Genomic DNA, 21,968 nt, shown 5'->3' with positions numbered 1-21,968 from the left:
CTTTATGAGTCTTAGAATTCTAAGCTTTTAGTAAGTCTTGCTTTCCAACTTAATTAGCATAGACTTTATAAGCTTAAATCATGAGATAGTTTCTAACTTTCAAAGAAGTTGTCATATAAATTTTATAGGAAATCACATAAACTAGGAAATTGATAGCATACGTGCTAATTTAGTTACAGATAGACTTAATTAGTTAATGACTAGTTTTGATATGTTGCATATATTATTTTCATGACTGCGCAACTGAGTAAATTGTGACATTTGAAAGTGATCTGGGTGTCTTGAGTGAGTCGGAGTGTCCGAATCACTTTTAGACACCTCGGCTCTCAGTCAAGAAGTGGAGGTGGAAAGGTGCATACTATATCAAAACACAGTCTCTCTATATATATTATTAAATCTACTCAGACAAATATATATAGTTTTGATATGCTGCATATTTCATTTTCATGACTGCGCGACTGAGTGAGTTGTGACATTCAGAAGTGATCCAGACGCCCCGAGTGAGTCGGAGTATCCGAATCACTTTTAAATCCCCTGACTCTCAATCACGAAGTGGAGGTGCGTATGAAAAGATGCACAATATATCAAAACACACCCACTCTATATATATTATTAAATCTACTCGAACAAATATTTTAATGGATTAAATAATGTTCTTGTAAAATAAAATAAAAGACTTGAGGTAAAACTGTTGGTGCAACAGGGCCGATAAGAGGGGGGTGAATTGCCTGCAATCAAATAGTATACCCTCCTCAAAGAACTTTAACTCAAAATAAAAGCAACAAGACTATTATAAATTAAATAACAGAAACAAAAAGAGAGACGACTCAGCTATTTGACTTGGTTACAACCGAGACGGTTGTTAATCCAAGGCGGTTGGAAAACACACTAGAAACGTCTCCTTCTTTGAAGGCGGAGAAGCCTTTTACACTTTGAGAGCACAGAAGTTGCTAAAAATGAAAGTACAGAGTTTCTTTTCATTGTTTCAAATAGCTGTTCGAGACCCCTTTATATAAGGGTTTCAACACTTATCCAGATCACCTGATTTTCGGGATCAGGAGTTGACATGAGAGGGATCGGTCGACCGATTCTCAGGTTCGGTCGACCGAACCTGATGAACTTTCCCAGCTTTCCGTCTGGATGCAGGCTCTGTGGATCGAGCTTAGGTTCGGTCGACCGATCCTTGTGTTCGGTCGATCGATCAGCCAACGGTCTCTACTCGATCTGACCCGATCAAATCGCTCGACCCAGTCTCTGATTATCTTCAGTTCGGTCGACCGATCAGAAGGTTCGGTCGACCGATCACTTCATCAACGACTGACTGCTTGTCGTGGCTTCTGACGTGTCACCAACAACTGGCTTTCTGATGATAGGGGTTCGGTCGACCGAACACTTGTCAAGTCAACGTCCCAGTTGACTTGCTCTGATTCTGCTCACTTGGGTGATTTCGCCCATCCGGAATAGGGCTCACCCGAATCCAGTTCCCGACCTTCTCCTCGAGCAGTCTTTCGTCTCGGCTTTACGCCCCTCGAACGCCGCGTACGTTCTTCTCGCGCCATCGGTGTACTCTTTCGCAGTTCTCTCGTCCTTCGGGCGCACCAAGCCCGTCGGCTCCCTTCCCGTGCCGTCCTTTTCGCTAGCTGTGTCTTCCGCCCGACTTCTTGCGCTTCTAAGCTCCTGCACACTTAGACACATGGATTAGACAAACATGACCTAATCTAAACTTGATTGACCACGTAAAAATAACTATGGGATCCAATGAAAACATCAGAAATATTATAGTAAGTTGTTGCTTAATATTTAGAGAAAATTAAAATTTAGTTGTAAAAGTGAGAATTATGACGAATTTAAAGTAAAAAATGTTCATATAGTATTAGTTATCAATTAAAATAAATGACGTGCCACATGTGTCAATTTTTTTTTAAAAGTAAAATTTATAAAAATTGTGAGTCCAATATAAATCTATTTTTAATATTATTTTATTAAAAAATAATTTAAATTTTCAGATGACTCATTTAAGTCCGGACCATTTCAATTTAAGACTAGAAAAGTCTAGAATTGTCAAGGGTGGGCCGAGCCAAACAGACACCTTTCGCGAATGGGAAATGAATTGAAAATGGCTCTTTATTGGCACGTGCCCTGCCCGCTTCGGTGAAGTGCGAGACTATGGTGGAACACGTGCGACGCTGTCCCCTGCCGACGTGGCTCCCCCTTTGGCACGCGCCACGCTTCCCTTATCAACGCCCATGGAGGGGCCGAGCTCGGTCGCCAATTCCTCGTTGAAACGCGAATGATACATTTCTAATTTCCATAAAGATAAAATTGGGAGGAGGGTGGAGGAGGGTGCGGCTCGAAGTTCGTGGACGTGGTGGTGGCTGCTGGTCTGGAAGAAGGGATCGAAACCCTAGGTCGAATTGAGGGAAGTGGCCCATGGCGACGCCATTGGCGGGGGACGGAGTCCTCGCCCTGATTCCGCAGGAAGTTGTCAACTCAATCGATCCAGTGCAGTCTTCTCCTGCGCCGGCTGTTGCAACGGCGACGTTCGGCGGCTTGCCCGAGAGATCCCCGATTTTGATCTTTGTTTATTTCCAGAAGGCCATCCGGTCGGAGCTCGATCGCCTCCACCGCGGCGCCGTCTCCCTTGCAACCGATGGAAGCGGCGATGTTCATTCCCTGGCGGAGCGATGTGTATTCCTCTATGATATATACCAGCACCACTGCAATGCTGAGGACGCGGTATGTATTTATATTCGCAGACAACAATTTAGTCCTCCTTTTTATCTTAAAATTTATCCCTTTGGGGCTTGGAATTTGGTCAAATAGTTTCTGGTCAAAAGGATGCGATTTGTTTGAAGAAGCTGGCCATATAGTGGTCGGTTTCTACCTTGAATTGTAGTTGCGTTTTCTTGTCTGGAAATGAATCCTATCTGCAGATCTGAAATTTGACAAATTTGGGGGAATTCTGACTAGTTCTGTTTCCTACTTTTTAAGTGATGCCTATGATTTGAATCGCATGATTCATCATACAAAGTAGTGTTTAAGTAGGTCATTGGCTGGGTTCATAATTCTTTGATGCCCTCTTGGGTGTTTCCTATGTTAATAAAATACCCATTTATCCTTTGTAAGTATGAACATAAATCACTACTAGCTGTTCTTTGTTGCTTGATTAGATTTCCTGATCAGAGAACTATATTGGTCTCATTGTCCCAAGAGATTAAATGTGAGAAAATGAGTTAAGAAAGAGGCTAACAACTGATTTAAGAGTTCAAACCGTGAAGGTAAATAGTGAACTGATGTTATTAATTTCTTTATTGCAAACTACGTGAGTTGAAAACTTTAAATGGAGCTCAACAGTAGAATAGATTGATATATCTGAACCTGAACAATTGTGACACATGACTTTTGCATGATATTATTGTTGATGAGCTACATTTCTTTAAGTCAAACAATTGTTTCAGTATGATATTAATATAACTTTATGGTGTCCGGAATATTGTTAAAATGTTGCTGTATTGATTATGGAAGATATCTACTATCTAGTTTATGCTTTGATGTTAGGATATGCGCAAGGGATAATATGTGCTATGGTCTATTGTGCTTGACCTTTAATTGCACATCATTTGAAAATTTTCTTGTGTGTCATCTTCTCTTGTAAACTAAATTCTTAGTTGCCCAAATAAGGAGCCACAACTAATGTATTTGTTGACAACAGTGTGTCCGGTAGCTATTTTCATGCGCTAGACACACACAAGAGAAGTGAATTCTAGAAACAATAATAAAGTTCAAAGTTTTTTTAAAGAATGTTAATGTGGAGTTATATTCTCTCTTTGAGATAAAATATTGGTTTGTTAATTTTTGTATTGCCAAAAGATAAATGAAAAAACTTCTTCTAAATTTGAATAATTAACTAGCTTTATTCGTAGTGGTTCGTCCTTGGCTCAAGTTTTCTTAGTTTTTGTTTGACCACGGTTATAAATTTTATATATTTGGAGGGATGAACGATTTGGTTCATGAACCACCATCAAAACAACTATAAAATATGGGAACTAAGTGGGAGATCCACTGATAGGGCAACCTTGTCATAGGGCATTTGTTGTAGGCATTCCTTTTGAGATTGGTTCAATGTGTGACTTATCCACCCCTAGGGTTCACTAGTTGTGACTTGTGAACTGCAAGACTGAATGTTCTTTTTCTCTGTCTTTATGATCATCTTCTTCACCTATCTCCTCTTCAGTCTTCATTTTCCATCTTCTCTTCCCTAATCACAATAAGTATTGTTGAACACCAACTCGTGTTGTCATACACTTTGACATTGCAAATATTTGAAACTTTGAATCGGACAAACTAACCTAAAAAAGTATCTTTGGCTATCCAACCACCAAAACTTGATAGTCGAATATCATTATAATTAAATTATCCTTGATGGCGAAATTGTTTTATATTATAGAAAAGAGAATCAACAAAAAAAATTGCCAATCAACTATAATAAAGGAAAAGATATTAGTTGGTTCACTTTATTTTTTCTTTTTTAGCTATGTTATGTTCTCATCTGAGTCGCACAATTACTTTTGTTTTTTTACTTTATGAAGAAAGTTTGGATGGTAAATGGGTGACTAAAATATTACTTATTCACATAATAGTTTGATATAAGTTATTTTATTTTTGCTTTACTTTGCAAATGCTGGTAGATGGACCAATTACACAACACCTTTGCAGAATGTAAGAGAGATGTGGTTAGAGTATTAAGATATCTTAAAAGTGTAGATAGACTAATATGTATCCAACAAATAATTAAATATATTATCATTCTATCCAATTCATAATTTCACATAGAAAAAGAGTCATACAATGTAAAGAAAATAATGTAACAATCGACAAGAATCAAAAGAGCATCCTTTTTTATCAAATCACTAAAGGGTCAACCTCTTTGATTTATCATTAAAAGGCATGCCATTTTGTGTTTTATGCCAAATTTTCCCCACTAAACTTTCCTCAACTTTAGTACCTTCACTTGTTCCCTTAAAAAAATTATATTGGAAGTCCAACCGACTCACCCTTAACTTTCCATTTTCTGTTACGTTTCCTTCACCAGTCTCTTGCCCTTTTAATCACACGAGATTCTCTCTCGATAAGACTAAGCTATGCAAGCTGCAATAGTCAAGATTAATACGAAATATTTAGACATGTTTATGGTTTAGGTTTTATTTCGACATGTTTATTCGTTATGAGCTGATTTAACGACTACTTTTTGTGATGCTCTGTTCATTTTTTAGTCTTTATGCTTTTAGAAGCCAATGAAGTTATGCTATTGTAGAAGCCCTAGGGGATTGTCTAACAATTTTAAATAGGCTAGATGCACTTAAACTGTAGAAATCTATTGTAGTTTTGGACCTTCTTGCATGTCGCTTTTGATTTTTTTATTATTTTTTTTAAAATTCTTTAGGTTTATGTTACATCGACATATACACCTTTGCTTAAGTTTAAGAAACAAGCACTCCTCTAGGCTTCTTAAAGGAGTGCTCTATATGTTGGTCCCTTTGCGACTGGCTAGAAGGGGGTGAATAACCTGTACAATAAAAACAAACAAAATTTCCTTTCTCGATCTTCTAGCTCGATTATAATAGACACTTGTATAAAAGAAATAAGAGTCTGATTAAAAAGAAGAGGCACAAAAGGATTACTTGGTTTGTAATCAGGGGATTGCTAATCCAAGGAAGTTGAAGCTCACTAAACAATCTCCTTCAGGCGGAGAAGCCTCTTACAGCAGTTGAAACACTTAATTACAGAACAAAATTAAAGAGGAATCGTTTACAAGTGTTATTCTGACTTACTGGGGTCAGAGCTGTATTTATAACCCTGGTCGGGGCGTTTGGAAGTAGGGATGTAAACGAGCCGAACCGAGCCGAACAGTATTAGGCTCGAGCTCGGCTCGAGCTCGAATCGAGCTTTTATCACAAGGCTCGAGCTCGGCTTGTTTTAGAATTATCAAGCTCGCGAACAGTTCGAGCTCGGCTCGTTATTAGCTCGATTATCAAAATTAACGAGCCTAACTCGTTAAGCGAGCTCGGGCTCGTTTTCGGGCTCGTTTAGAGTTCGTTTTTTTGGCTCATTTTAAGGCTCGTTTTAGAGTTCGTTTTTTTGTTCGTTTTAGAGTTCGTTTTTTTGCTCGTTTTAGAGCTTGTTTTTTGGCTCGGTTTAAGGCTCGTTTTTTTGGCTTGCGACCCTATAAACGAACATGTTCACGAGCTCACGAGCCGAATATCCTTAAGCTCGAGCTCGGCTCGATAAAACTGTCGAGCTTGAGATCGAGCTCGAGCTCGGCTCGATAAGATAAACGAACGAACTCGAATGAGCTTTTTACCGAATTGAGTTCCGAATAGCTCGCGAACCGTTTGGTTCATTTACATCCCTATCTGGAAGGTTCGAGGCGCCTGGAGGGGATAAAACTTTATCCGTTCGCAACGGAACGCTCCACGTTGCGTTTAGCTGAGATTCCAGGTCCAAGCATCCGGACCGAAAAGTCAACATTTTGTTGACTTTCGGTCCCAGTCTTCTGCTCCGATTCCGCTCGCATTGGCCCGGGTTTTCCGCTCCGCTTTCACTTGTTTGGGTGATTTCGGCCATAGGGCTCACTTGAACCCATGTTTCGTCTTCGAGCGGTTTTTTGCTCCGGCTTCTCGTCCCTCGGAAACGCCGCGCGCCTCCTTCTCGTCTGCCAGCGTATTCTTCCGCAGCGTCTCGTCCCTCGGACGCACCGAGCCCGTCGACTCTCTCTCGTGCCGTCCTTCTCGCTAGCTGCGTCTTTCGCTCGATCTCCTGGGCTTTTAAGTTCCTGTACACTTAGACACAAGACATCAAAATAACAACAAGACCTAACTTGACTTGGTTGATCACATCAAAACCATCATGGGGTACTTACACTATATGGATCTAAACTTAAAATTTACAAATGAGCACTTGCACTCCCTGAAACCTGTTGAGTCATTCTACCACTTCAATTTTTAATTTTGGGCACTTGTAAGTCTATGTAGTAGTTTTGGCCAAAACACTTATGTAGATGTAAACTGTAATTTTGAAAATGATAAAATAATCCCTCTGCTATGTATTTTGCAGTTTTTAGAGTGATTTTATGCGATTAGTTTTATTGTTTAAGTACTATTAGGTTTATATATTAGGTCTATATAACACTTAGTCAAAATTCTAAAAGCTGTTACATAAATCTAAATTGCTAAAAGTTACAAAATGACCCCTATATAGTGATCCTTGCATCCCTTGTAGTCATCCTATCTTTTGTTTTCCAATTTTAACTAACTTAGGTGCATATAATAGCTTTAGTCAAAAGTACGATATATCCCTCTCAAAACAAGCACACTGGTATGCTCCCTGTAACCTACTTCTATTGAGTTGTTCTATATCTTTAATTTTTAATTTTGGGCAGTAAAGGTCTTATAAAAGTTTTGACTAAAACTACTACACAAAACTAAAATGCCTCAAATTAGAAAAAATTATTCCTTTGTTGTGATGTCTGGAAGTTCTGAAATCATTCTATATTGTTATCCTTTTGTTTAAGTACTATTAACCATATATAACATTTTTGGTTAAAAATGCTATATGGACTTGGATGTTAAAATTTTAAAGTATCTTGTATGTTGTATTCTTTGTAGTCGTTGAAATCATCATATGTCTTTATTTCTTAATCTTGACCAACTTAGATCTATAATTTGTTTTGGCTAAAATGCTGGTCATATTTTGAATTTAACACCTCTTTGTCTTTCTCGGAGCCTTTAAACTAGTTATATGCTGTTGGTTTCGTTGTTTTCGTCCTAATATGTTGTGTAATAGTTTTAGCTAAATTTGCTATATATAGGTTTATACTGTCTAAAATCTAAAGTTAACCTTTTATTGTATTCCTTGAGTGTTAGGAGTCATTCTACACTCACTTATGCCACTTTGGCAGTTAATCACCTGGCTACCATGTGACATTTTAAACCAAAAGTGCTAAGTTATTGTATATTGATTAAATTTCATAAATAACATTTCTTTTTGCATCTTGGTATCTTTTGAGTTGCTTTTGAGTTGGGTCTTCAAATTACAATTTTTACCCGTTTAGATGTATAGAATAGATTAGTAATATATGTTTTTATTGTCTTAGTGTTAGTGATTTCAAGTTCTTCACAAAAAGCTGATGATGTTGATTGCAATTTTCATGAGTAGTGATTCTTCTACAATGCAGAATAATAGATTAAAGAAATTCATGTTCTTTCCTCTTCTTGCTTGTCAAATTTGTTAAAACGTATCCTTTTCCATTTTTTTCATCTCGTATATCATAGTAGAATCATTTGATCTTTATCTAAATTTAGCCAAGTCTTTCATGTGAGATTTTTTTTTTCATCTAATATTTTATAATTACTAACTGATGTTTCTCCTTTTCTTCAAGTGCCTTTATTCTTGGCCATAATTATGCAAGACTAATTTATGCATATAAGAGAAAGGAAATTGGATGCATGGTTTGAAATCTCATACCATGCGGGGTGAAATAGATGAAATGTATCATTCCGGTAAATCATCAAGACTTGATACCACTTGACAAAGATGCAAAATCTTGAGCTGTGTCGTAGTTTCGGTAAATGATTAGAAAAATACTATTCTAGCATCGTGTTGACTCTCTAATGTATGGTGTTGGTGACAGATTAGACGTTGAAGGAGGAAGGAGATAAAATAAAGGAATGAAACATTGTTTGTATTGAGTGATATTGAGTTTTGATAATTTATTGGAATGATATGTTTTGACTCTTTTGCCGGACATGCAAGATTTAAAACCATGTTCGATACAACAATGTTGCTTTCCTATGTTTCATCTCCTTACTTTTTCAACTCTAATCTATTGTCGACACCATATATCGAAACATTAGTACGATACCTCGAAATAGTATCATTTTAGTAAAAGTCTAAAACTTCAGCACGACTTGAGATTTTGAACCTTAATTGGAGGAAAGGAGATTAATTATCATTTCACATCTTTGGAACAAAAAGTATTTGATGAAAAAATGTATTCATATGTAAGATTTAGCAAATTTAGAAAAAGACAAATTTACCGTGTTGCAACCTAGAAAGAGGAAAGGGAAAAGGATGGGTTTTGCAAAATGGGAAGAATTAAATATAAAGGAACCTTTCTTGATTCTTTTGTGCTATATCGAATATGCTATACAACAAGGAAGGCTTTAGAAGGGTACTAGGGGTGACTAGGTACTCATGAATTATGCTAAATGGAAGTTGTAACTTTGTAACTTGGTGAACCTAAATTATAATTTTTAACTTTGTAACTTATGTATTTTATATTTTATTTGCATATATGCTATTAGTTCATATACATGAGTATTTAAGAGTTGGTATGCTAAAGTTGTATATATTGTAACTTGCACTAGTCAGATGTAAGTATGTAACTGCATATTTTATGGTTAATTTTTAACTCTCCCCTGGTCATATTGTTACTTGCATATTTTGCATATATCCAAGTTGGTATCTCACTTGGGGTGTAACAACTTTACTAATATCCAAGTTGGTTTTGGATTCAGATGTAATTCGACTTGGAATTTTTTGTGATTAGTTATGCATTTTTATTTGTCAGAATTTGTGATTAAGCTGGCTAGTAGTCATCTTAGAGAAAAATGTTTGTGTCCTCAAGTTTTTTTCTCCCAATTCTGTTATCAGGTGATGTCTTAGTTAGGGGTTTTTATTGTTTGTGGAGGCTGTGGTAGAGACCATGGGGTGAGAAGTGTAGTTTTTGTTCCTTTTGGACTGAGGATGGTTGCTCATACAGGTGCTTGTTATCAATATTATCAGAGAGAGCCTGAGTTTGTTATTCGTAGGACGAAGTTGATAAAGTTGTGAAGGAAGAATCTTTCATTCCTCCGAGTGCTGATGGTTGCCCTAGTGACTAATCATCCTCAGGGTGATCTCTCAAGTTCATGAGTTTGTTAGACAGAGATGTAAGTCTTTGGGAGAGTCAAATCCACAAAAAGCTCAAAAATGGCTTGATAACCTAGAGGAAGCACTAGGGTTTATGGGCTTGGGCGGAGTAGCTAGTACCCTTTTCACCTATTATCTTTTGAAAATGCCTGCTCATGGTGAAAATCCTGGAAAGCTCTATTTGGGCTAGGCAAATCCAGATCACTTGTGGTGTGTCAGTCTGCCTTTAAATAGATGTATCATGTCTGTCTATAACTTCTAATATCACTATTTGAACTTGATGGCACAATTATTTTTTAAAGATTTTATGCTTCTCATAATATATCTAGACAGAGTATAAGTTGTACAATATGGGTACTATTTGATAATTATTAAGTCTGGTGCATATGCTTTTCTATATCTTTAATGTCCTATGTCTGTGTCTATGTTTTGTGAATCTAAACTTATTTCTCATGTTCATTTCTTACATATCTTGAATTGTAAGCCTGTTTAGATTCTACATGGTTCTTTTGTATGGTATGTTTTGGAACATAATTTTTCTATGCTGGTGTTAAAATATCCATATAGTTTCATTTCTATTAGTTTCACAAAGTTCTTGACATCTGCAGGAATACTAATCTGTTCTTTTTTTCTCTACTGTTCACTTCATGAAGAATATAAACATAAATTTGAAATCTCTACATTGGATCTGTGAGTGACCATGACTGAACGAAGTAATTTTTCTGATAGGCTCACTATTTTGCTAGGATGTTGGCATTTTCTTTGTAACTTTGGTGGATATTTCTTCTTTATTATGGGTGAAGATATAGTGTTGTTTGTTTGTTTAATCTTGACTTGGTGCCTATCTTGAGATATCATAAAGTTGGGTGCTAAACAGAATAGATGCTATTAAGTGATCTTATGTGCATGGAAGACATGCTAGTTCACCAAAGCATTGTTCATAAAGTTGGTGCCTATGTCCCCACAGGGTGCCAGTTGGCTAGTGGTTGGCAGATTTGCTACAATGGGGCATGAATCAATTCCCGATAGGCACATGCCATTGGGGAAAAAAACTCCTACCCCCTAGCCACTTGGCGGTCGCTATAAGCTGACCTTGTGATTTACCTCCCTTCACATAACCTTAGGACGCACTATGAAGGACTTATGGGGTGAGCGTAATCACCTTTTGCTACAATAAAGTTGGTGCCTATATCTATTCATATACTTTTAGTTGGGTGCTAAATGGAATATATGCATTCCATAATTATCTTGGTAGAGGTTGTTTGTGATTCATATAGTTTTATATTTGTGTACCAGTCATGGCCTTGAGCAAAGCTGATATGATGTGTACGTATTTCAGGTTATCTTTCCAGCTCTGGACATACGGGTCAAGAATGTGGCTAGAACATATTCTATTGAACATAAAGGGGAAAGCCATCTTTTCTATGATGTGTTTGTTTTGTTAGTTTCACATGTGAAAAATGAGGATCATATTCGGAGAGAACTTGCTCTTCGCATTGAATCTACAAAAATTTCATTCGGTCAGCATATGCCCAAGGAAGAGAAGCAAGTATTTGTTTCAGAGGATCATTTCCGAAGAGAACTAGCTTCTTGCACTGGAGTCATAAAAACATCACTCAGTCAACACATGTCTAAGGAAGAAGAGCAGGTATGAATTTTAAAAAATAAATAAAGCCTTTTGTAAGTCTATCTTTTTTATAAATACGAATTATTTTGACTTTTCTTAATATGCTATTGATCTATCTATGATTGCTTACACCTTGTGAGGTAGTGGTTTAAGATAGAATGATTACAGCATTAGGTCTTCTTCCTTGTATAGTGTACTGTTTGATTTGAGAGGAAAAACAATTGGAACAATAATTGTCAGATGTTTTATCCTGCAGTCTATAACTTCAGCTTCTCTTGATTGGGTTTAACATAGTGATCTGAAATTCCTTTGTAGTTGATTTACTATATTTGGTGTCAATGTGGCAATTAGTTATTGAAAACTTGTGTGTCTGAGCATTATTGCTAAAAATGTTGCTTTATTGGTTCAAGAGTCATTTAGAAAATGGGGCAAAATACTGCCAATTTAGTTTCTTCTCTGGAGCCTTTGTATGTTCTGTCAACTTGGTCACCTCATGAAAGCTATATTATTTTGCTTTAGGAAGAGTAGTATTACATTTATGGTTAGCCTTTTGTTTTTCTTTTTTGATCTTTTGATTTTGGGGGAATCAGGTAAAATAATTGGTAGCTTTATTTAATTCCATTAAGGTATTTGTATTAATTGATTACAATGAGGCAATACATCCACTGTTTAATTTTGTGATGGAGATATAATTCATCAATTCTTTCTGTGCATGGTTTAAAGTCTTGACCCATGGTTGCTGTGAATGAAAAATATCATCTACTCTTGAACCAAGAAATGGAATGGAGTCGGCACTGGCACCATGATATCCTCATCCTCACAAACTCTCCTCTTGTCAACCGGCGAGATATGTTACAATTTTAGATTGTCATTCTCGTTGTGAGGAGAATCATTGTCAGCATCTTAATCTCTTGGTGATTCTGGATTGTAATTCTTCTAGCATTGTGATCTCCTTGCATTCTCGCATTCTGAGTAGCAATCCCCTCAAGTTCTGGTAACACCCTCTAGGTAAGTTAGTCTTTCTCATCCTCTAGCTCATGTTTAGGACAACATTCTTCTCGTGATCTCCTCATGTTTCGATAGCGGCCTCCAAAATTTTTGATGACACTCTAGGTAAGCTCCTATTCCTCACCCTCTGCATCATGTTTCAGACAACCTTTCCTTGTGAACTCCTTGTGTTTCAATGATGCCCTCCTGGTAAGGTTGTCTTCTTTCTCCTACTCATCAGAGCAACTAACACCATACTATCAGCATGGCCAAAATAAGTGTGTTAGGGACCCAAACCTTTACTCACAATCTTTACTTCTGTGATTGACCAAAATATTCTATCCTACTTATTAGAGCAACCAGCACCATACTTACGGCATGACCAAAGTAACATAAAAGTGTTTTGTTCTTCTTTCTCCTACTTAACTGAGCAAGTGACACCATAATGTTAGCATGACCAAAATAACATAAAAGTGTCTCGTTTTGGTTTAGGGACTAAAACCACAAAATTTTAAACCTTACGTCTTGATTGACTGAAATAATATAATTTCATAATTGACATTATATCTGTCTTTATATCTTTTATATTTCTTTATAAGTAAATGTATTGATTATTTTCCTTGTTGAATTTCAAAAAAATATGTTTGATGGTTTGAGGAGTTTGTTATGTTATTAATGCATCTTAGCGATCAAAGAGGAAAAAAGCCAATACTTCATCAGTGGGAAATTTGATAGATAATGCTTTAGTGTGTGGTTGAGAAATTGGGATGTCTTGGAGATAGATGAAGCTTAATCCTAAATTGTTACAATATAAGGTGAAACAAGTTATACCTTTTTTAATTAGAATCAAATGATTAGATATCTAGAATGATTGTAGTCCATGGATGTTACAGCACGCACATGAAGTTCAAAAGAGAAAATATTATACATTACCGATTGTTCACTCTTTCATATTGTTTTCAGGTTTGGTAAAACTGCATACTTCCCACTCAACTGTCCTGTTTTTCTTTTTTCTTCTAATTATATATTTTCTTCATCCCGATGACCGTCTGAGTATTCAGCCCGTGTCTTCATTATATTGCATTCAGCCTTTTAAAAGAGGCTCTTATGTGTCAAGATTGGCACTGAAAGTTTGCCAATCAATCTTTAATCAGAATATAGAGCAAATAGTCAAATGAGCTTTGTTCAATTTTTTTTTATTCCCCACCTGGGAGACACAGGTTCATGTCCTAGAAACAAATGAAGCTAACCAAAGGTCGCCCGGTTGTAATGTTTTTACTAGAACATTAACAAGTGAGGGATCCATATAAAATTTATTTAACAATAAAACAAGATAAAATTTATTTAAGTGTAGATGATGATATAGTAGGAAATAGAATTCAAGTGACGTAAAAGGATCTATATAGCCGACCCTACCTAGTAGGATACGGCTTGGTTGTTGTTGTATTAACAAGTGAGGGCATGGAGCTAGTTTTCATTGTTCTTTTTGTTGATTCGTAACTCATTACAATCAGTTACTGCTTGTTTTATTTTCATTTCATCTGATATAGTAATGATAATTGTTTTTTAATCTGCCTTGTTAATTAATGATCACTAAGCATTTGTTTAGAATTTGCAACAGTTTTGATGTTTCAAGTTCTATTTCTATGTGATCTTCTGCTCCAAAGCCAGCTGTGGTTAATTTGTTTGATATTGGTACAGGTCTTCCCCTTGCTTATGGAAAAGTATTCATTTGAAGAGCAGGCTGATTTGGTTTGGGAGTTTTTATGTACCATCCCTGTGAATATGATGACAAAGTTTTTTCCTTGGCTTTCATCATGTATTTCATCGGATGAACATCAGCATGTGCTCAACTATTTGAAGAACATAATACCCAAGGAAAAGATTCTGAAACAGGTACTACTTATTTTTCTGCAAGGTTCCACTCCCTCACATCCAAAAATCATTTGACCGGAACTGTTCTATTCATTTTTTTGATATGTAGGTAATATTCACTTGGATAGAAGACAGAAGCATGACCAACAAGGGTGAAATGTGTGTTGATGATTTTCATTCACATAGTTCTCTATCTGGCTGGTCTGATGATTATACTGAGAGGCATGTCTATCCATCTATTCTTTCTAAGTCTGGGAAGAGAAAACATAATGATTCAGATGGTCAAGGCCCAGATCATCTTGAGTTGTATCCAATAGATGAAATATTGAATTGGCATAATGCTATTAAGGAGGAATTACATGATATTGCAGAAGATGCAAGAAAAATCCAAAATTCTGGCTATTTCTCAGACTTGTCTGCCTTCAACAGAAGGCTTCAATTTATTGCTGATGTATGCATCTTTCACAGGTAAAGGATTTTTGTTTGATAATTTTCCTTTAATTGAAGCAAGATAGTTATGAATTTTGGATTAGGACAATTGGGTGTAGCTCCAGGGATGATAAAATGACAGACTGTAGTTTAGGTGGTAATGACGTGTTTAAATGAAACATATATTTTATTGTTTGATAAGTTGAACATATTAGAATGAAGATGTAAGAGGCAGGGGGAGATCAAAGAAAACTCTGCTAATATAATAAAATTGGTTTGATTGAATCAAAGATTATTAGTGATATAAACTTGCAGTGAGTGTGACGGACGAATAAGATTTCCCCAAATAGTTGGGACAAACAAATGCAAATGATTTGTCTCTTGATTTTTTAGTTGCTTGAAGTTATATAAATTTGGATAAGGATTTGCCTATGCAAATGCAGTTATGCGGAGGATCAAGTGATATTTCCGGCAGTACTAGATAGAATGGAGCCCCTTCTTCAAGAGCATGCCAATGAAAAACTTCAGTTTAACAAGTTCAGGTGCTTAATTGAAGAAGTTCAGAGTGCAGGGGCTATTTCTTCTTCTGTAGAATTCTATTCAGAGTTGTGCTCACATGCTGATCAAATAATGGATACCATACAGAAACATTTTCATAACGAGGAAGCTGAGGTAGGTTGTCATCGGCAGTGTAGAAGTTTACAGTTCACATTTATTAACATCTGAGAATATATTATGATGTTGTATTTTAGGTTCTTCCTTTAGTCAGGATGCATTTTCCTCCTGAAAAACAGCGAAATCTCTTGTTTAGAAGTTTGTGTGTTATGCCCTTGAAATTACTTGAACATGTTTTGCCGTGGTTTGTCGCAAAGTTAAGTGATAATGATGCAAGTACCTTTCTGCAGAATATGCACCTGGCAGGTTGGATTGCTTTCTCATTTTGTGTTTTTCTGAATCTTTGCTGTGTCTTTCCCTGTGTCATATATAAACCATCTAACACTTATATCACGTGACAGCCTCGTCTTCTGAAACTGCACTGGTAACACTTTTCTCTGGTTGGGCATGCAAAGGTAGGAATGAGGATATTAATAATGCTGGAAAGTTTGTATGCTTCTCTTCCAAGGCAATAAGCTGCTTCTCGTTAGATGATACTGCTGATACACCGGAAGATTGCGGAGACAAATGTGCATGTGCTTGTCTACTTGGATGTAAGAAAGATGTAACATCCACTGAGAACAATGCTAGACCTGTTAAACGTGGCAACTTTTCAGACGTGTGTGGGAATTCCAATGATGGCAATCCTTCAGAAAGTAATGGCATCGAAAGCGCGCTGTGTAATAAAAAATCCTGCTGTGTTCCAGGGTTAGGAGTCTCTAACAGTAACATCGGATTAAGCACACTTGATGCATCAAAGTCTTTATTGATCTCGTCTTACAATTCTCATGCTCCTTCCATTAAATCCAGTCTGTTTATTCCAGATATGGAATTGAACTCATGCAGCAAAGAGAACACATTGAGGCCAATTGACAACATATTTCAATTTCATAAAGCAATTTGTAAAGATGTGAAATATTTGGATGATGAATCTGGAAATCTTATACCATATGACGAAGCCGTTCTTCGACAGTTCATTGGTAGATTTCGCTTATTATGGGGTTTATATAGAGCACATAGTAATGCTGAAGATGATATTGTCTTCCCTGCTTTAGAGTCAAGAGAAACTCTTCATAATGTAAGCCATTCATACACTCTGGATCACAAACAGGAGGAGAAGCTATTCAACGATATTTCCGAATTACTTTCAGAACTTTCACAACATCATGATGCCTTGGGAACAATCAATTGTAAAGATACTGCAAATGGAAGTGAATCTGGCTCTTCTCATCAGGTAATTGATTGCACAAGAAAGCATAATGAACTTGTCACTAAACTTCAAGGAATGTGCAAATCTCTTCGAGTTACTCTAGATAATCATGTCTTTAGAGAAGAACTTGAGTTATGGCCATTGTTTGACAAGCATTTTTCAGTGGAAGAGCAAGATAAGATTGTTGGTCGAATTATTGGAACAACGGGAGCAGAGGTCCTCCAATCAATGTTACCTTGGGTAACTTCTGCTCTGAGTCAAGAGGAACAGAATAAAATGATGAATACATGGAAGAAGGCAACCAAGAATACAATGTTTAATGAGTGGCTAGATGAGTGGTGGAAGGATACTTCCTCTTCAGCAACATCTGCAACAGAATGTTCTAGTCTTTCAAAAGGTGTTTTTTCATTAGACCATGTTTTATTACTCCTGATTTTTCTCCTAATGTAAATAATTATCAATATATTTTTTGTCCATGCAGCTACTGAGTGCCAAGAAGGTCTTGAGCAAAATGATCAAATGTTCAAGCCTGGTTGGAAGGATATATTTAGGATGAATCAGAGTGAGCTTGAATCAGAGATAAGGAAGGTTTCGAGAGATCCAACACTTGATCCAAGAAGAAAGGCATATCTTATGCAAAACTTGATGACAAGGTTTGTGTTCTTTATATTTTTAGTCATGCTGCTAATTCTTCTAAAAACAATTTCAAATGGATTTTGTAGTCGGTGGATAGCTGCTCAGCAAAAATTACCACAAGCCAGAACTGAGGAGGCTTCAGATGAGGAAAGTATACCTGGGTGCTCTCCATCCTTTCGTGATCCAGAGAAGCAAATACTTGGTTGTGAGCACTACAAGAGGAACTGCAAACTCGTTGCTGCATGCTGTAACAGGTTATTCACCTGCAGATTTTGCCATGACAAAGTTAGTGATCATTCCATGGACAGGTATCAACATTATTTCTGATGAACAAATGGCAGTTTCGCAGTCTATTTTCATGATACTTAGGCCAAATCTATGTTGATTCTATATAGTTTGAGTATTTGACACATTTTGTTGTATTCCCTTTTTATGGTGTATATACCTAATTAATAGGCTAAAAGGTTATATATATCTGTTAAAGAAGATTTTGTCAATGTGAATTGGAAGTCAACTGAGTTGCTTTTCCTGTGCATTTATGTTGAAACTTTTTATTATTATTTTTACATAATGGTCTCACTGGTTTACAGTCTAATGGGATTTGTAGCAAGAAGACAAATGTGGAAGATAAATCAGTTAAAATATGACATTTTCACTAAAGGGGTGCTAGGAGAATAACAACAGAATGAAAAAGAAAAGTAGTTAGGAGCCAAAAATAGATGGGAAGTATTCCGAATTCTGTCTTTATTGCTGTTATAAAGTATCCGTGCATCTGTCTATGTACCCTAAACTGGCCAATTACCGCCAAAAGTAATAATTTGATGCCCAAAGGTGTAACAACCATTTGTATTAAAAAAAATCTCAGGACTATTCCTCAATTGGTTGCAAGATACTGATTTTTGAACCCTATTCCTTACTAGGTCATGTTATGCTACGAGTGTTAGTTGCATTTTGCATTCATGATTGAATTATTTGCTTTACTGAGTCAGGGTAAATCTTTTATAAGCACAAGTTTCCTTGATTCAGATTGGTTGCAGGATACTGATTTTTGAATCCTTATGTCTCAGTATGTTATGTTAGGTTTTAGAGTATATGTGCCATCTCAGCTTGGTGATTGAAGGATTAAAATAGGGTGTCTAACCAAATCTGAACTGGTTAAAGGGCTCCTTTTCTCTGGTTTAGTTCTTGATCCCCTAGTTGCAAAGGAATTACTCCTGTAAAAGTGTATAACCTTGTTATTATATTTTCAATTGATTACCATTGTTTTCTCTTATCTGTAATTTAACAATTCTGTTAACAAATTAAAGGGCTAATGCTTTGGGTCCATTAGGTAGGAGTTGGAATTTGAAATTTTATATTACCATTTTCCCTTGGTCTTTGTAGAAAAGCAACGAGTGAAATGATGTGTATGCGTTGTCTGAAGGTTCAACCTATAGGCCCAACTTGCAAAACACCTTCCTGCAGTGGATTCTCAATGGCGAAGTACTTTTGCAGTATTTGCAAATTTTTTGATGATGAAAGGTAGAACACTTAATACTCAATCCTTTATCCTTTAGCATTATGAAAGTCGTCTTCCTGTTTCAATGTTGATTTATCTATTTATTTTCTATTGCAGGTTCTGTAAGTTTTATTTGATAACATTTGTCAAGTATCTGAGCTATTTTTCTTAGGAACACATGGCTTTTAGAAGAATTTATTCAGGATATCAACTTTTTTGCATATGTTATGAGTTTTGTTGCAAAGTGTAACAATTATATTGTATGCAGAGCTTTTTTGGCAGCTAAACCCTTAAGAAACATGTGCTTTTGTTTCAAATAGCTAATACTTGAAGTGTTCCAGGAGTGTGTACCATTGTCCATTTTGCAACTTGTGTCGTGTTGGAAAGGGACTTGGCACGGATTTCTTTCATTGTATGACATGCAATTGCTGCTTAGGAATGAAATTGAAGGAACACAAGTGCCGGGAAAGAGGTTTAGAAACAAATTGTCCTATTTGTTGTGACTTTTTATTCACATCAAGTGCAGCTGTAAGAGCTCTACCTTGTGGACATTTCATGCATTCAGCATGCTTCCAGGTATGCTTTGTTTCTCTTAAATTTTCTCTGATGAGGATTTTTTTTAATAGCTGTGCTATCTTATTGCATTTCTTTGGTTCATGAAAAAGTCTAATAACTGGCCCCTTTTTCATTCTATGTTTGTGTAGGCTTACACATGCAGTCACTATACCTGTCCAGTTTGCAGCAAATCCTTGGGAGACATGGCTGTAAGATATCATAACTTCTTTCATGATAATTTGATACCAATGTGGTATGGATTCATTCACAGTAATTTATCCAAGAAGCAATGAATCTGGCTAATTCTTTGGCTTGTTCTCTCTTATCTTTACTAGCAATTAGGGTAGGTCGGAGAATCACATTTCTTGCTTCCATGTTTCAATGTAATATCGAGTCCTTGATTTTCTCTAGAAACTTCAATTTGTTAATGGTAATGGCCAGTAGAACATTAAATAATTTGCCAATTAATAGTATTTCTTGAAGGCTATTGTTGAAAATTTTCTTAATATCCCTGCTTGATTTGATAATCAATTTGTATTTGTATTTAAGGAACACTGTTACTCGTGACATTATCATTTGATAGTGATACAAATCCGTAACTGACCATTTCACTTTGCCATAAGTTTTGCAAAATTCTCCTGGACTATCAAAATATTCCTGCACCCTTGGACCTTTTAATTTCATTATTTTAAGTTACTATTTTACTGATGCCTATAAGTTCTTTAATTAGCTATGATATATTGTTTCAAATGTAAATTATTTATTAGACTTTTCAATCTGAGCTGCATAAAAGTTCATCGCTGAAATTTTCCTAATCATGAAACCATCTTTTTGGGGATTCTTCACATTTATTGACCTCAAGAATATGCGGTTGGTTCTGGTTGGCTATATTGTTGTTTGGTTTTCATCCCATTAACTTATTCTGGTCTAATACCATAACCCCTCATTGGTGTTGAGTCTAGCTGATATGGACTTATCCCTTGTCCTAAATACTACCAATCTTAAACTTATCTTGACCTCCATACCTATCTTCATCCTATTATTTAATGGTAAACCACAACTAAAAAAAGACCTACTGGTTTTCTTCGTCTGCCTTATTTGCAGAAAATTTTCACCTGATTAATTTTATTTATACAGTATGCTCAGTCTTTCTGCTTTAGTCAAATAGTACGTTTAACAATATGTATATTTCGGGTTTCATAGGGATCACATTTCATTTGTGTTAGTTCAAAACACAGGAAAGCTTTCTCAATTTCACTATTTCTGATTCATATTTAAACCTTATATTCCGAATCAACTGGTTGTAAAAATGAATGAGTAGGCAAAGTTAATTATTATGCATAAAGGCAGCACTAGAACTAACATGTGTTGCAGTAGTAACTGCCATGCAACTCTTTTTTAGAACAGGCTTTAGTGAATACATTACTAAATATTTTTCTAACTGGAACTAATGTCTTTCTGCAGGTATACTTTGGCATGCTGGACGCTTTGTTGGCCGCTGAAGAACTTCCTGAAGAATACCGAGACCGATGCCAGGTGAGAATAAATCATACGATACAATCAACAAACAAATTTTTCCACCGACTGAGATTTGTTCTTCTCTCCCTAACTTCATTTTCCATTTTTTTTGGCGATAAAATTGGACAAATTGGGAATGTAATATTATAGTAGTATAGTTAGATTAAACGATGTGGCTAATTATTTATTGATTGGTGTTCCCCAGGATATATTATGTAATGATTGCGGCAAAAAGGGCACATCCCCCTTCCACTGGCTTTATCACAAATGTGGTTTTTGTGGGTCTTACAATACTCGGGTGATCAAGACTGACATGTCAGATTGTCCTACCTCGCACTAGGGGAAGAATCTTTGTTTCGTTCCCTTTTTCATATTTTCCCCCCAGGAGTGTAAATATACTCTTAGCAGTAAATCACATTTGTGCTGTAGCACTCATCTCATAGTCCATAGCCTATCAATTTGTTTTTTTTTTTGTTTTCTTCAGAAATGCACAAAAAGTGCAAATACTGATTCAAAATGATTGTTTTTCCAACTTGTAGTGTGGTCTCTGTATCATGTCGCCCTCTTTAAGTATCGCAACGTGGATGCAGATTTTAAGTGCAATGATCTTCTTTGTCATGGAACAAAAATCGTTCAGCCCAATGACTGAGTGATATAAAATAATATAATATAATTTATAACAAAGTAAAAAAAAAATTGATAAACCCGACAAGTTTTTATCACAGAAAATTTCCGTCAGTCATAAATAAAAAATATAATAATTAATTTATAACAAGGACAATAGTCAAACGTAGGAAATTATATTTCTCATAAAGTATCTCAGAGCGGTGTCGAGTTAGGGATGGATCTTTAATAAATATCTGATGCCTTGACCCCACGCGATTGCTGTTAAATTATGAAAACCTTGACGCTCCAAACTTGATAAATTTTAAATTACTAAAACCTAGAAATTGTGAAAACCTACGCTTTCGTAATAAATTTTAAATTATTAAAATCTTAAAATAATGAAA

The 21,968-nt window shown here is 36.1% G+C and overlaps 1 protein-coding gene across 1 annotated transcript; it reads left to right on the top strand.

Annotated features, from left to right (window-relative positions):
* Window positions 1–2,261: 2,261 nt before the first annotated feature.
* On the top strand, window positions 2,262–21,561 carry LOC122025501 (zinc finger protein BRUTUS-like). The gene is made up of 14 exons (XM_042584316.1): window positions 2,262–2,736; window positions 11,309–11,617; window positions 14,285–14,479; window positions 14,568–14,926; window positions 15,331–15,559; window positions 15,640–15,808; window positions 15,904–17,148; window positions 17,233–17,404; window positions 17,474–17,695; window positions 18,771–18,908; window positions 19,227–19,461; window positions 19,590–19,649; window positions 20,905–20,976; window positions 21,164–21,561. The coding sequence occupies exons 1-14, from the start codon at window positions 2,431–2,433 to the stop codon at window positions 21,296–21,298; spliced, it is 3,846 nt and encodes a 1,281-aa protein (XP_042440250.1). The 5' UTR covers window positions 2,262–2,430; the 3' UTR covers window positions 21,299–21,561.
* The last annotated feature ends 407 nt before the right edge of the window (window positions 21,562–21,968 follow it).

The sequence above is a fragment of the Zingiber officinale genome, chromosome 9B, assembly GCF_018446385.1.
Source record: "Zingiber officinale cultivar Zhangliang chromosome 9B, Zo_v1.1, whole genome shotgun sequence".
In the NCBI taxonomy this organism is placed as follows: Eukaryota; Viridiplantae; Streptophyta; class Magnoliopsida; order Zingiberales; family Zingiberaceae; genus Zingiber; species Zingiber officinale.
The sequence above is the reverse complement of the archived record's forward strand: the minus strand, read 5'-3'. Positions and strand labels throughout refer to the sequence as shown.

What these genes read in the sequence shown, in the direction of transcription:
- LOC122025501 (XM_042584316.1), top strand. Translation starts at nt 2,431, where the DNA reads ATGGCGACGCCATTGGCGGGGGACGGAGTCCTCGCCCTGATTCCGCAG. An exon ending in ACTGCAATGCTGAGGACGCG is followed by an intron (nt 2,737 to 11,308) that starts GTATGTATTTAT and finishes TACGTATTTCAG; the next exon opens with GTTATCTTTCCAGCTCTGGA. An exon ending in TGCATTCAGCATGCTTCCAG is followed by an intron (nt 19,462 to 19,589) that starts GTATGCTTTGTT and finishes ATGTTTGTGTAG; the next exon opens with GCTTACACATGCAGTCACTA.